At 43.3% G+C, this 15,302-nt stretch overlaps 1 protein-coding gene across 2 annotated transcripts in view; it reads right to left on the bottom strand.

The window, feature by feature from the left end:
• The window catches only part of MCM9 (minichromosome maintenance 9 homologous recombination repair factor), a 352,109-nt gene that overhangs the window by 96,853 nt on the left and 239,954 nt on the right, over positions 1-15,302 (bottom strand). For both annotated transcript variants that reach the window (XM_078648476.1, XM_078648477.1), the window contains one exon: positions 12,568-12,742. In XM_078648476.1, the coding sequence (XP_078504602.1) occupies positions 12,568-12,742 (175 nt within the window). The remainder of the gene's footprint in view (positions 1-12,567; positions 12,743-15,302) is intronic.

Genomic DNA, 15,302 nt, shown 5'->3' with positions numbered 1-15,302 from the left:
TGGGCAAAAGTTGCAGTTGACATAATAGGTCCTATGCAGAAACTTGGAATGCAGCATAGGTATGCAGTGGTAATGGTAGATTATTTTTCAAAGTGATTTGTGATTGAGTTCATGGGTGAGATTTTATCTAGAAAGGTAATAAGATTCATAGAAAACATATTCCTAAGTGAAAGTAATCCTGAATAGTGCGTTTTGGACAATGGTGCACATTTGTGCTCAAGTGAAATGGAAAAATATGTAGTGGACCGCAATACTATGTACAAGAAGATGACTGTACAATCCTAAAGCTAATGGTTTAGTAAAAAAGGGTAAAAAGTGTTGTCAAGGAAAGTATTCAGTTGACGATAGCTAACTGGAAACCATGTTTTGAACATATTAATCAGATGGTGTGGTCATATAGAACGACCATTCATGATGTTACAGGACATACTGCTTTTACATTTTTGAGAGCCAGGAACCCCAAAAGAATGCTTTTTATGGGTGGTATAGATGTGAGAAGCAAGAATGATACTGACGACATTGAATAGAAGGTTCAGGAGAAACAGAACAGGTTTAAGTTATGGTTTGATAAACAAATAAATGAATGTAAAGCATATTGGAGTGGATGTGGGTCAAATGGTGAGAGTGAGGTATCCATGGATGGTGCAGGAAGAGGATACTAAGCTTTCAGAACCTATGGAGGTTATTAAAGTGGGTAAAAACTATGTTAAGAACAAGGATGGAACTGTTTAGAGCAAAAGTGGAATTCTGGTGCGTGGAAACAAGAATAATAATAAAAATCTAATTTGGGGCAGAAATGGATCACAGGAATACAGGAAGAAACGAGTGCAGAATAAAAAGTACTAGTTCTTTACATGTGAAGTTCAAAGATTATGTGATGTGGAAATGATCCATGGTCCGGTAGAGTAATGATGAAGTAAGAACAATCAAACATGTCGAACTTAGCATGTGTTACATACAATATTATACAACTTTTGCAATTCATCATGTATATAGATGTAAATAGGTCACATGTAATTAGGAGGGTATAAAGAATATATGAGGTACTTGTAAGCAGGAAATGTAAAAAAAAAAAGATTATATTTATATATGTTAAGACTAGAGGATATTTTACATTTAATGTTTAACATGCATTGTAGAACTCTCATGTGATGTCTTTTTAAGAACTGATTATATGGTTTATGCTCTATGATGTATGATATGGGCAGACAGATGAGAGGCTGCTGGCGGACGGCAGCACTGGGGAGTTGCTTAATAAATCTACTACTAAATCTATGCTGTGTTTTGTGTATGTCTTTTAAGAAGAGATGTTAACAGCTATGAACAAAAAGTCTTGACAGAGAAAGAGCCAACAGTTATCTCTAGTCAAAAAGCTAGTGATTTGTGAGCGTCTTCTAAAAAGTGATATTTGGCAGCAATAAGGGCACAAAGAGAGGACCATGATTCAGATCTGTCCTTAGTAAGTTATCCATGTCTATGTGAAAATTAAGATGTGGCCCAAAAATTCAGATGAAGTTGACCAACCAGAATTCATGTTCAATACACTCCTTATGTACATCAGTTGTTTTATTTTTTTGTTCATATTTTCAGAGACAGTAAGCCCTTATTCCTCAAGAATATACAAGTAATAAACATCAAATGTGAGGCAAAATTACAAAAGGTATGTAAATCATAGTTTCAAATCAAAAGGCTGTTCTAATGTATGCAACAACAATAACCTGTTCTATAGGTCATTGGGCAGATCCAATCCGATCCTTCTTTAGTTGGAACACTCCTATCATTTGATATTCAAGAAAAGGGGGACATGATTATTGCAGGTGAGCACATAAAGGAAAAGAAAAGGGAGGGCAATGTCTAGACAACAGCTAACCACAGCAAGTACAATTTAAAGTGCTATTCACCATATATTGTTCAAGAACCTTTTTATACATGTTCTCAAATATATACCCAGTCTTTCCCCTTTTGTGAAAAGGATCATCAAGTCATGCATGGAAACATAAATAACCCATTCATCGGTGTTAGGGATCTTGCTGCTCATCCATATTCTTAATGTGCCCCTTTCTGCAATCATGAATGTTTTCCATTGGAATTGTTTCTAAAGGTTTTTGAGGGAAATCCATTTGATCAGCATACACCATGGCGATCAATGTTTTACAGACTGCTAGTTGGGCTCCCTACTAAAGAGATCCTCTTTAAAACCTCTCTAGACCACCACCAAGGTCATTACAAGTCCAACAACTGTCGTTATTGTTTGGCCCCAAACTATAAAGTTCCAGCAGCATCTGATTTTTTTTTTAATATCTGTTGTTTTCAAAGATTCTCCCTAAATCACACAGATGTTAAAACTGGTATTCAGCATCTTTGACCGAAATGCATCGATTTTGTGCTCCTCAAGATCCAATTCCCATGCATTCTTTTTGAGCTCTAAAAGGTTTATCCTCATCTGACGTTTTCTGAAGTTTGTCAATAGTTGAATCAATTTCTTCTTTTTAAGAACCTGAAAAAGTAACTACAGGAGACTAACTACTTGTGTGGCAATAGGATTTTTACTAACTGGCAAAAGTTTCAGAATACATGCCCACCACCCTTAGGTACTGAAACCCATTAGTTCTTGTCTGCTGTGTAAAAACACTCTTGCCAATTAGGTTTCTCATAATAATAATCATACATAATTAAATGAATTAATTAATGCACAATTTCAAGGGTGTAATGAGGTTGTAGAGGTATATTAAATGTTAGAAAGCTGCAAAAACAAGTAAAATCTCATGCGGAAACCTTAATCATACATAACGTTGAGCTGTATTTCAGATTAAAAATTAGTATCAACGCCAGGATGAAGGGATTGTCAGGATCCAAGTACTAAAACCATGACATGAACTAGGAAGCTAGGGGACAGTCTAAATCCTAGTGCAGTAACCTTAGCAATAACTAGAATGATAAAGGACAGTTATAAAACAGGTGCCCTAATCCTAGGAAGAACTAAGCTGTTAGGAGACAATCAGTATTCACTATACTCACCAATCTTCCTGTGGTTGTAAAAAACAGGCTCACCTACTACGCCTGGACACATACTTTTTCATGGCGTGAGGTGATCCAGTATTTTCCTAGCTTGTCCAGGGAGTATCACATTCGGGGAGCATGCTACATCTTTAGTAAACCTTCTTGATTTTATAGCTGGCACTGTTGCTTCCCTGTGTGGGTGACTATTTCTAAAGATAGACAGGAACATAATAACATACACACACCCACACATTGGAAACTTGTCAATGTTATTACCATCTCAAAAATGTATTGGACTTATTTCAAATTCTTTATATAATTAGTTTTCATCAGAAGAGGCAAACAGAGTTCAGAAATCTGTACAGAAATGTTCCAGTAGGTTGAGTAAGTTTGCCATTTATTAGGCATCATATATGATTATTTTAAGCATACAGCTATGCAGATTTGTTCATACCCTTTACTTTTGGAATAATTCATATGGCAAGTCCTTTTCTGGTTGAACAAAGGTTCAAGTAATGTATTCACAGTTCTACAATTAAACAATTGTATTTCAAAATTGTTCCCTCAATTTATTATTTCACCTTTAAAAACCTTCCACTTGTCCTTGCTGTTCACCAACCACCCACAACACTGCTGGACTAAGCCCTTGGGCTACTCATTGACTTAATCTCGACCCTTTTCCCTAGTAGATTGCAAACTTTCCAGTAAGAAGCAAGCTACTGTTAATGACAATTGCCACCTTACACAGAAAGGTCTGTAACACGTGGACCCAAGGTAGATACAGTTATTAAGAAGAGACCCAATCCACACAAACACCTTTAGGATGCCACTGCGGATATAATTTGTTCCACTGAATAAGAATCCAAACCCCTACTCAGTTTGGCCTGTTAGGAAATTTAAATAGTAACTAAACTAATTTCACTGGTAGGTGTTAACATGATGTATTGTTACAACTCAATAATCCACCCAAGAACCAGAACTTGTAAAACTACAAGCACATTTACATGAAATGTATTGGGCCATATCATTTGATTCCCAAATTATTCTCTCTAAATGTTGGACGTGGCCCTTTTTGCAGGGTCATCCCTAAACCTTTTGCCTTTCTCCTAGCCTTTTTTCTGACATGGTGTTGGTGGTTTTAGGTCTCTGGGCACTTTAGCACTGCTGTCCAGTGTAAAGTGCTTGTGCTCTCTGCCTTAAAGATGGTAAGATTGGTCTACACCTGTTTGGCCTATTTAATTTACCTCTCAGTCCCTTGTAAAGTGGTATTTCATACCCAGGGCTGGTAAATTAAATGCTACTGGTTGGCTTGCAGTGCTGATTGGGCCACGCATCAAAGTAGCCTTTTAAACCTATCTCAGGCCTCTGTCATTGCAGGGCGTGTGCGCGCAGTGTTACTGCCGCTGTGACATGGCACCTAAAGTGTGTGCCATGTCCATGACCCCCCTTTTTTTTTTACTACATGTCAGTCACCCCTAAGGTAGGCTCTAGCTAGCCCTATGGGCAAGGGTGCATTGTAGGTAAAAGATAGGACGTGTACCTTAAGTGTGTGACATGTCCTGGTAGTGACAAACAGCCATTTTGGTTTCTCACTACTGTGGGGCGGACATTTTGGCTGTTGGTGGGATGTAAAGCCCTAATGTGATGCCCCTTTCACTGTGTGTTTATGCCTACAGATATGGCTATGAGGTCTAGGCGTAATGTGATTCATGTGTGATGTTATGCCTACAATGATGTAGGTATAATGTGATTTATGCACCATGGTTTATGCCTCTAATGATGTCTATGCTCTTAGGTGGTTATTGCATAATGTGTTTATGCTGGTGAGGCCTATTGCTTAATGTGTTTATGCTTAGGATGGTGTCTAAGGCTAGTGTGATAATGCTTAGGTCATTATGGTGGCAGTAGTTACTGGTTGTGTTTTACATTTACTTACCTTTTCTGATGGTTCTGACCATGGCCCACTGGCCTGATCATGTATATAATCCCCTGTGAATATTGCCCGTGCCAACTGGCACATTGTAAATGTGTGATTAGGTTTCTAACGTGTTTATGATAATATAAAGGTTATTTTTTATATAACCTTGAGTGGAGTTTCTTTTGTGGTGTTCCTAGTTTGTTGCTGCTGTGTGTGTGTTTCGCAAAAACTTTACACATTGCCTCTGGGATAAGCCTGACTAAGGTGCCAAGCTACCAAGGCGGTGAGCAGGGGTTATCTTCAGCTTGTAACTCCCTTGCCCTGACTAGAGTGGTGGTTTCTGACTGGCTTTGGCGCAAGCCTTGGCCAACCAGAAATCCTATTTCTAACACTAAACATATGGGACACTTTATTTCACTTACTTTCTGATGCCCTAGTCGTATAGCGGATCTTCTACCCTTCTATTGCTCTATTAACTACTTTCAATAAAGGAAGCTTACACTAGCCAGACTGTGTAGAGTGGTTTTGGACCTTAGTTCAAGGGAAGGTAGGAAACCTGTCAATGTACTGACCTCTGTGTGCTTGCTGAGTTATATTAAGTCCGCATTCACAGCCTTCGGCCACCCCAATCTTTTCACAGAGCCCATGGGCACCATTAAAGATGCTTATTGGTGGGTCAAACATAACTTTCTGGTGGGTCTTTGGCCACTAGAGAGGACACTGAGCTCTGCAAACCATCTCTCGGGCTAACTATCATCTCTCGGGCTAACTATCTGATGAAAACATTTAGCCCTATAGAACCATGGTGAACAATACTTACCACGGGCACCTTTTATTCAGGTTCAGGCTGAACTCCTTTGTCCCACTGTAAGCTTTCCTAAAGGTTGGGCTGCAGATGGCCTTTTAGGTCCTTGTGAGTGTGACAAAAAACTCAGCACAGTCAATCTTGCATGTTGTCATGTTCTGTAGCTAATACAACCTTCCAAAGAAAAAGTTTCAGGTTCCTATTTTGAGAGAGGCTCAGTTTGTTCAAATAAGGCCAGCCATGCTCTTTCCTGCTATGTTGGGTGATATTCGTATTTTTGTAAACATTGGTTCTTTTTTAAGTAATGTTGTCGCGATCCGAGAGCCTGGCCTTAACCAGTTTGCTTTTATAATGTCTGTACATACTGGACCGTCCCTCTAACAATTATCGTTGTTTATTGTGCTTGCTTTGTCATTTGAATCTCAAGGACTGTGTACCTTGTGTTTTATATTATGTGTGTGTTTGCTCTTTTTATTCTGTTTTTATCCTGTTTTATATTTTTTATGGTTACTTATTTAACCGAATAATACGTTTTCTACTACTACATTAACTTCTAACTAAGGAGTCACTCTTTGTCGGACAACGTACTCCAGTAACCTCATCTCAAAGTCACAAATTACTTGCAAATGCCTGGGGAAAATGCTAACTATTTTTAAGTGGTTTAGAATACCTTTACAACGGATAACATTGTGAAATTGAAAAATGATCGAAAAGTATTAAGACCAGCTCACTCTAAACATTCTTAAGAATTCGGTGCTAATGTTAGAATCACACACTCTGCTTAGAATAATTTAAAATCTCTATAAAGCACTTTAATGACTTGTTCTTCATTTATAACAATAGTTTTAAAGTTTCTGAAATCAAAAAAGGCGCTGTATATTTAGAAAGTTAACTTGACTTGAAATGCAGGTCTGTCTGGGCCTCCTGATAGCAAATAGTAGGGTACGTATTAATATTTTGAGCCCAGTCTCTCCACTGAATGTGTATGTATGTAAGTGGACTCTCTTTTGAGTAAACCTAGTCAAAGTCAGTGGAGCGATGTGGCTGTTTAAAGTCCTAAAAGACATTCCCAGAATTAATTCAGTTTAGGGCAAGTCCATTATACACGCAATGTAGACATCTCACTTGAAGAATGAAAACTAATTAAGCAACTTAAAAGTGTAGTATTAACAATTAAAAGGATACTTCACATATCCTTATATCAATGACACGAAATGGTACAATGTCATGTTTAGGTTCGCCTGCACCGTCACTTTAAACAAGGACACATTCATTGTTGGTAGGCACAGGGAGATTAGGTGATTTACCCTGAATCACAGGATGTTTAGCCGACAACGAGACTCGAATCTGGTTCCCCAGTTTTAAATTAGGCAGCTCTGTCCGTTATGCCACACCCTCTTCCACTTGTTCCTACTTTTTTGTTTAAATTACGGTGTGCACTCCCAGCTGCTGCTTAAATTACGTCGCTTCTGAGACCTCACAAAATAAACTTCCGCAGCAAGAATACAACAAACGTTCAGTTTAAAATTCAGCAGGAAGTATTCCACGACCTAGTCGTATATATTTCATTTTTTTCAAAACAACTTGGTATGAAGTAAGGCTCGCCCTCTCTGATCCTGCAGCTTTGCAGCTGGTGATGTCCTCCTACACTTCTTTAATATAATATGTGCCCTTGTGGAGCCCAAGATGAACCCGACTGCTGAAAAAGCTTCCCTGTGACCAATACTGACATGCTCACCACTTGAGGCAGATTCTGCATGCTCTTAAAATAAATACCACACTTTATTACCCTAGGTTTACTTTTTCTTTCTTAGCCCGAAGTTTACTTTTACCGATCTGTGCCAGGCCTTTCGGCTATTCTTCCAAAGCACTCTTCCAAATCCCCCCCCCCCTACCCCCCGCTCGCCCATTCGCCGCTCCTCCCTCCCACCTACAATTAAATGGCGGTCGCTGCGCGGTGAGGAGAGCGACCCCTGACCCTGTTTAAGGCAGGTCGCTCCCCCCACGCCGCACAGCTCCACCAGTGCCTCTGTGGACCCCCGCTGCATGTCTCCACCACTACCGCAGGTTCGTGGCCCCTCTGCCTCGGTGGTCTGGTAGGCCGGTACTGCTGTCTTTTTCAGCTTCTGCCTGTTGTTATTGCCTGTATTATTTGCCTGGGGTAATCTAATTTTTCTTTGCTTTTGCCTTTTACTGTGCCCCCCTGCCCGTCTCTTGCCTTCTGCTTCGCCCGTTCCCCTGCGGCCCAGCCCCTCGCTCGCCCATTCGCTGCTCTTCCCTCCCACCTACCCTTAAATGGCGGTCACTGCGCGGCCGCGCCGCTGGCGCGTTGAAGGTGCGCCTAAGGCAAGCCCGTCTGCGCCTGTCCGCGCCCAGCGCCAGAAACCCTTGCCCCCGCGACTGACACGACACCCTACACCGCTACGATGCCAGTACCCTTCACGCACTCCACACGGGACAATCACACACCTGCTTCCTGGCCACCCCAAAGCGCACCCAAGGCCCCTTCTCATGCCGGAACTGCAGCTTCACCAGCATCCGGCCCGCCAACCCACCAACCAGGAAACAAGCCAGCCACCTCAGATGCATTCTTCTCAACACCCGCTCCGCCCGCACACACGCTGTCGCACTCTGGGACCTACTGGACTCAACCACCCTAGACGTCGCCTTCCTGCCGGAGACCTGGCTGAACCCCTCCTCGGCACCCAACATCGAAATAGCCGTCCCGGAAGGCTACAAGATCACCCGCAGGGACCGCACGAACGGAGTAGGAGGAGGTATCGCCATCGTTCACAGGAACACTCTCAGAGCCTCGACCAACACCGGCATCACCCTCAGCACCGCCGAACACCTGCACTTCCAGATCCACACCGACCCCAACACCACCTTCAGAGGAACCCTCGTGTACAGACCGCCCAGACCCCGACCGCAGTTCAGTGACTCCATCGCCGACTTCATCAGCACCCACGCCCTCACCTCCACAGACTACATCTTCCTCGGGGACCTGAACTTCCACCTCGAGAACAACAATGACACCAACTCCACCACCCTGATCGACAATCTAGCCAACCTCGGACTCAGACAACTCGTCACAACGCCTACCCACTCAGCCGGCCACACGCTTGACCCCATCTTCTCCGCAAACCCCCACGTCTCCTTCAACCACACCACCGAACTCCACTGGACCGACCATCGCTGCATCCACTTCACCTTCCAGAAACTCACCACGCACCACCGCACCCAACAGATGCCTCGCCGATGCTGGAGCAAAGTCACTGAAGACCAGCTAACCACCACCCTCGCCCAGATCACACCCGTCGACCCTACCGACCCTGACACCGCCTCCCGCAACCACAGACAGTGGATCGACGACTGTGCCAACACCCTCGCCCCGTTCAGGAAACCCTCCAACAGCCACACCAGCAAGAAAGCCAGCAGGTTCACTGAAGACCTCCTGGCCACCAAGCAAAGCTGCCGAAAGCTATAGAAGAACTGGCTCCGTGAACAAACACCAGACAGCTACGCAGCCCACAAGAAAGCCACCCGCAAACACCATCACCTCATTAGATCCGCCAAAAGGGCCTCCTTCAAAGACCACCTAGACAACAATGCACACAACAGCAAAGAGTTCTTCAACATCGTGAAGGAACTCTCCAACCCCAGCTCCAACACCAACGACATCCCACCATCACAACTGACCAGCTACCTCGAGGAGAACAGCATCCTGGACCCGTTGCAGTCCGGGTTCCCCAGCAACCACAGGACCGAGACTGCCCTCATCGCCGCCACTGATGACATCATGACCATACTAGACAACGGAGAAACCGCGGCCCTATCAGCCGCCTTCGACATATTCTGCCACCGCACACTACGCGCACGCCTCCACAATGCCGGGATCCAAGACAAGGCCCTGGACTGGACCACCTCCTTCCTCCCTGGCAGAACACAGAGCGTCTGCCTCCCCCCCTTCCACTCCGAAGCCATCAAGATCATCTGCGGCGTACCCCAGGGCTCATCCCTCAGCCCAACGCTGTTCAACATCTACATGGCACCACTCGCCCGCGTCATCCGACTGCACGATCTGAAAATCAGCTCTTACGCCGATGACACCCAGCTGATCCTCTCCCTCACCAAGGACCCCCACACCGCCAAAACCAACCTTCACGAAGGAATGAAGGCCGTCGCCGAATGGATGAGGGACAGCCGACTGAAGATGAACTCGGACAAGACGGAGGTCCTCATCCTCGGAACCACCCCGTCAGCCTGGGACGATTCGGGGTGGCCAACCGCACTGGGATCCGCTCCCACACCCACCGACCACGCACGCAACCTCGGGGTCATCCTTGTCTCCACCCTCTCCATGACAAAGCAGGTCAACGCCGTCTCTTCCTCCTGTTTCAACACCCTCGCATGCTCCGCAGGATCTACAAGTCGAGCCCCACCGAAAGGAGAAGAACGATCACCCAGGCCCTCGGCAGCAGCAGACTGGACTACGGAAACGCACTCTACGCAGGAGCCTCGGCCAAACTCCTAAAAAGGCTTCAACGCATCCAGAATGCCTCTGCACACCTGATCCTCGACACCCCTCGCCGCAGCCCCATCACACCCCTCCTGAGAGACCTGCCCTGGCTCTCCGTCAACAAGAGGATCACCCAGGCCCACAAGGCTCTCCACAACACCGGACCAGTATACCTCAACAAACGACTCAGCTTCTACACCCCCACCCGCCAGCTACGTTCCGCCGACCGCGCCCTCGCCACAGTCCCCTGCATCCAAAGAGCAACCTCCGGCGGCAGATCGTTCTCCCACTTCGCCACCAAGACATGGAACACCCTCCCCACCCACCTACAGCAGACCCAAGACCTACTGACCTTCAGAAGACGCCTCAAGACCTGGCTCTTCGAGCAGTAGCAGCATCCCCCAGTGCCTTGAGACTCTGACGGGTAAGTAGTGCGCTTTACAAATGCCATGATTGATTGATTCTCTTGAAGTGATTGCACACCAGATATTCCTGCAACGCATGCAGCCCCATGCTCTTCAGGGACGGTTTCTTTCATTCTAGGCATCCGCAGGCTATTCAGAGGTGGCCGCGTGGGATTCTCGGACTTTAAATCTCTCTCGTCACTTTGAATTTATTTTCACCTCTGACCTGATCAGAGACTATTCCAGTCTAAGGCAGATCTGGACGTTATGCCATACACAATCCCCCGATTTCGCATACTTTTTTTTAAAGTTATGATGTGCACTCCAAGCTGCTGCTTCCCGTTTAACATTAAAGAACTTGAGGAATTACCTGAGGCATCAGAACTTTTCAGAGAGTCCCTCGGATATTTTGGTTTCTCTCAGTAGTTCAAAATCTCTGGGGGAAACATGACATATCCGTGAGGCTTGCACAGACTATGCAATTCCCGGTGGGATAACTCTGCTACAGCCCCGCCGGGAATCCTTAGACACTCCTAATGAAGCACCAAATTGAACTTTCTCTGTAGTCAAGGCTACATTTGTTCCTTGCCACCACGCTGTTTAGGCTACAAATATCTGGAACTGAAAAAGTATGTAAGCTAGATTTTAGAATTACTGCTATTATGAAGTATTTACAATAGTTTGCCTTTCTCAGTAAACAAGTCAGAACACTTTTACGGAGTTTCTGTAACTTTCATTGCACAATTGCTCACCAAACTACAACTTAGAAAAACAAAGGTATTATTAATCACATAGGCTAAACCTGATGCATTTAACAATGCCTGTTTATTTATACGATAACAATTATTTGATAAATCTTTAGAGAGTGTATATATTTATATATGGTTTTTTTCAAAACACTTGTATTAAGTACTTGCATGTAAAGCAGACAATGGCACATTGAATACAGTGACACACATCGGTACAGGTGATAAATATCTAATGTCCCAATGTAGTGATGCCTTTACCAGGGTTGCAATGTCAACCGTAAGGAGCATATATGCATTTCTCAGCTTAACTGCAACAAGAGACATGGTTAACCGTAAAAACAAGCAGCTATGGTATGGAGCGGGCATCGAGATCTCCCAACCCACCGCAGCCCACATTAGGCATACACACAACGGTCTAGTACCACTCCTTTCGCACACAGTAGGACGAGCGAGAATCGGTGAGGGCAGGGACATCTCTGGCATGGCTTCAAACGCAAGGTGAGATGGGGGATGGAAGTCACAGCTCGCTCCCAGACCCCCCTCCTCAGGTCCTTCAGATAATATATGTACGTATGTAAGTAAGTACATGGTATTTTTATAGCATGCACCTGGCCTGAAGACAGCGGAGCGTTTTACAACGTCAAAGTCATAAGTCAAACGTAAAGTCATCAAGTTGTATGAGCTTTAGATGGGTTGTGGACAGTTAATGCATTGTAATGGACTGTTCTTTAAGGAGGTGAGTTTTCAAATCATCCTTAAATTGGAGCAGCATTACAGCAGTCCTGATGGATATGGGGATGTTGTTCCTGATCCTGGGTATTAAGATGGAAAAGGCCTTCTGACAAGGGCTATAGATTAACACTAAAATAAAAGGCAACAAGGGATAAAACATCAAATACATTAGTCAGAAATTAGAAGCATGGGGGTTAGCTTTAGATCCTGAGCACTGCACTTGAGATGATCAGCCCCACAATGCTGGAAAAAGTACATTAGTAAAATAGGTTTTGCTGTCAGTCATGGTGACATTGTGCACTGGGATGGCATTAGCCAGGGCCTTGACTAGTCATAATCCTACAGCCTAGAAGGTTGACCGGGATTTTCGATCTGAAACATGTTAACCCTGGTAGACGGCGGAGGGTATTAAAGACTAGGCTACTGGTAAAAACTCTTACCCAGCTTTCGCCACACTTATGGTTTGTTGCTCCATTGCTTCGTGAATGCTCGTTCTGTCATGCTCCTTGATGCTATTGAACTCATCAATGCAGCACAGTCCTCCGTCAGCAAGCACCAGTGCTCCAGCCTCCAAATTCCACTCTCCGGAGTCTTTCACCGCTGTCACTGTCAAACCTGTAGGAATATATATCAACACATGACTATATCTGAGTATAGTGTCTATCACCATCTAGATCTTAAAACCCTACAGATAGATTGACCTTACGCTAACATTGATGTAGAAAGGAGCAGATGCGTAGCACCAACACAGTGCTATCTTCAAGCTCTTTAATGGTCACTGAAAAACAGTTCATCATCAAAATGATGAGTTAGACATTAAGGATGCTGGGAAAATGTGTCCAACTCAATCTCTCAGAATAGCTAGCATACCACCCCTCCACGGGAGCCTCCAAGTAAATCCTGCACTCTCAAAATACAACCCATTCAGCCATGATTCAGGCCACAGAGGGAGTGGCAGGAGGTTCTGAGTCAAGGGCCCTAGATTTCCTATAACAAAGTTTTCAAATGCATTGAGATAGCCGCGTAGTAGACAGTTTAGAGATCAGTATGTAGAAAGAGTATTGCTCCTTATTACTTTGTTGACTTACTGCATATGTATCAATATATTTATCCGTTATGAGTTTACAGTTTAGCAGATAAGGTCTTTTCTTTTCTGCCCTCTATCTCCATGATGCTTTTCAGTCAAGGTCCTTCATTTTGCTGGACCCAAGCTACAGTGTAGACTACCAATGCTCCTGCATCTTTCTTCATCACTGGTTGTGTTTAAAAACCATCAGAAAGACAATTCATTTAATTTAGCTCCCCCATATGTTTGGTAAATATTGTGTTTTAGGTATCAAAACCTGACAGCACAAAGTGCCTGGTTGATAAAGACTACTGTGACCTTACAGTGGGCATACAGACCACCCATTGCTTACCATAGGATGGCTTTATTTCATACTCATTTGCACGCTGATTAATCCATGACTTGCCATCCACTTCTTGTAATGTGTTCCACCCCTTGAGCATAGCATCTTTATGATACTTCTGATTGGCTGACTTAAAGGGTTATTTTTGTTTTATTTTCTGCATTTCACAGTGTATGAAAACACAAGCTTTGACCCACAACGTTTTATGGTGCTGGGGAGAATAGCCATCAGCTGCACTCATTTAGCTAGCATATGAAACAGATGGTGTACTTAGCATGACACGCCTTGTGGAATTCCAAAAGCCTAATATTTGAAAAGCAAATCAGGCCATTTAGAAAGAAAGAATTTCAATGTCCAGTGTGAGATACAATAAGAAATGTGTTTGCTTTTCCTCCAGTATTTTGATTTTTGTAATTGTATATGTTTTAAACAATACTTTACAGACAAACATTGGCAAGCCAACAGCTTAGCATGTGCATTATAAAGGCGAGACCTGTTGTTTTTCTTTTGCCGTGTTTGCTTTTAAGAGGTTTTTTTCTCATTTATCCACATCTCATTTTGCATATATTATCATGTGTATAAAACAATTGGAAGAAAGTGCTATATAAATTTAAACGAATATCTAAATCAATCTTTCACATAGAATTAAAATAATAAAGAAAGTATCAACATGAGGAAAGCCTTACTGAAAAACATACATTTGTAAGAAAATTGTTGAAAATTTACAAATGGTGGGACGTTACAACTCTCAGAAAATAAATAGACCCTCAACATACATGTTTGAAGCCTTGAAAAAGCCCTCAAGGGCTGAAACACGTGGCGCTTATGATTCGATAAATGCTCATGAATCTAGCAATACTTGTTAGAACTTTTCAAGCAAACGTAGGAGCTAAAATTTGAGAATAAAAAACTGAATGCATGTTCAATATACTTCAGACTGAGCATGTCTCCGTTTGTCTCCATTAAATTCAAGTTATTGTTATCCTAGTGATTGTTATATGTAGTTGAACTACCTGTACGGGAGGCAAGGAGAGGTATTGGCTCGATAGATAAAGCCCCAGTCTGGAAGGCCCTGGTGGAAAGCTTAAAACACCCAGAACCTCAGGAGGAGAATAGCACACCATGTGGCACACCCCCCCCCACCCCTTCCCCCAATAGCACCCGAACTGGGAGGAGATGCGTAACTGCCAGCTCATCATCAAAAGCTGGCTTCTCCAAATAATAACGGAATCTTTAGAAGGGTGAATACCTATGCCAGATTAGAGAACGCATGAATACACAAGACCAACAGCCACTTTTGTGTTGTAATACTATGCTGAATCAAGGCACAACTCAGGGAAAGGGGTGGGAGGAGGAAGTTAAGAAAGTTGTTTATTGTACTTGGTAAATGCCAACTGGATTGCGAATATTACTTTGTGAATAACATGCACCAGGCACAGGAGATGGAGTGACAAAATGTCATGTACACTTGGTTCCTAATTAAAATGCAATAACATCTGTTCACAAAAAAAATAAGTAAAACTGTATGTAAGTGCAAATGTAATGTCTTTAACAAACGTTACGGGGCCCCTGCAATTAAGGATAAACCCTAGCAAGGAATGACTAGCTTAGAAGACCGAACAGGGGGCACCGGGTTTCGTGCATGGATACATAAAACAATGTATACGTTGAACACTTAACATAAATTAATAAATCAAACTATTGAAAGATATTATTTTTATTTAGCAAATTCTTTTTTTGTAATTTTTTATAATGTTTTAGGAAGC

This window comes from Lissotriton helveticus, chromosome 6 (assembly GCF_964261635.1).
Source record: "Lissotriton helveticus chromosome 6, aLisHel1.1, whole genome shotgun sequence".
Classification (NCBI taxonomy): Eukaryota; Metazoa; Chordata; class Amphibia; order Caudata; family Salamandridae; genus Lissotriton; species Lissotriton helveticus.
The sequence above is the reverse complement of the archived record's forward strand: the minus strand, read 5'-3'. Positions and strand labels throughout refer to the sequence as shown.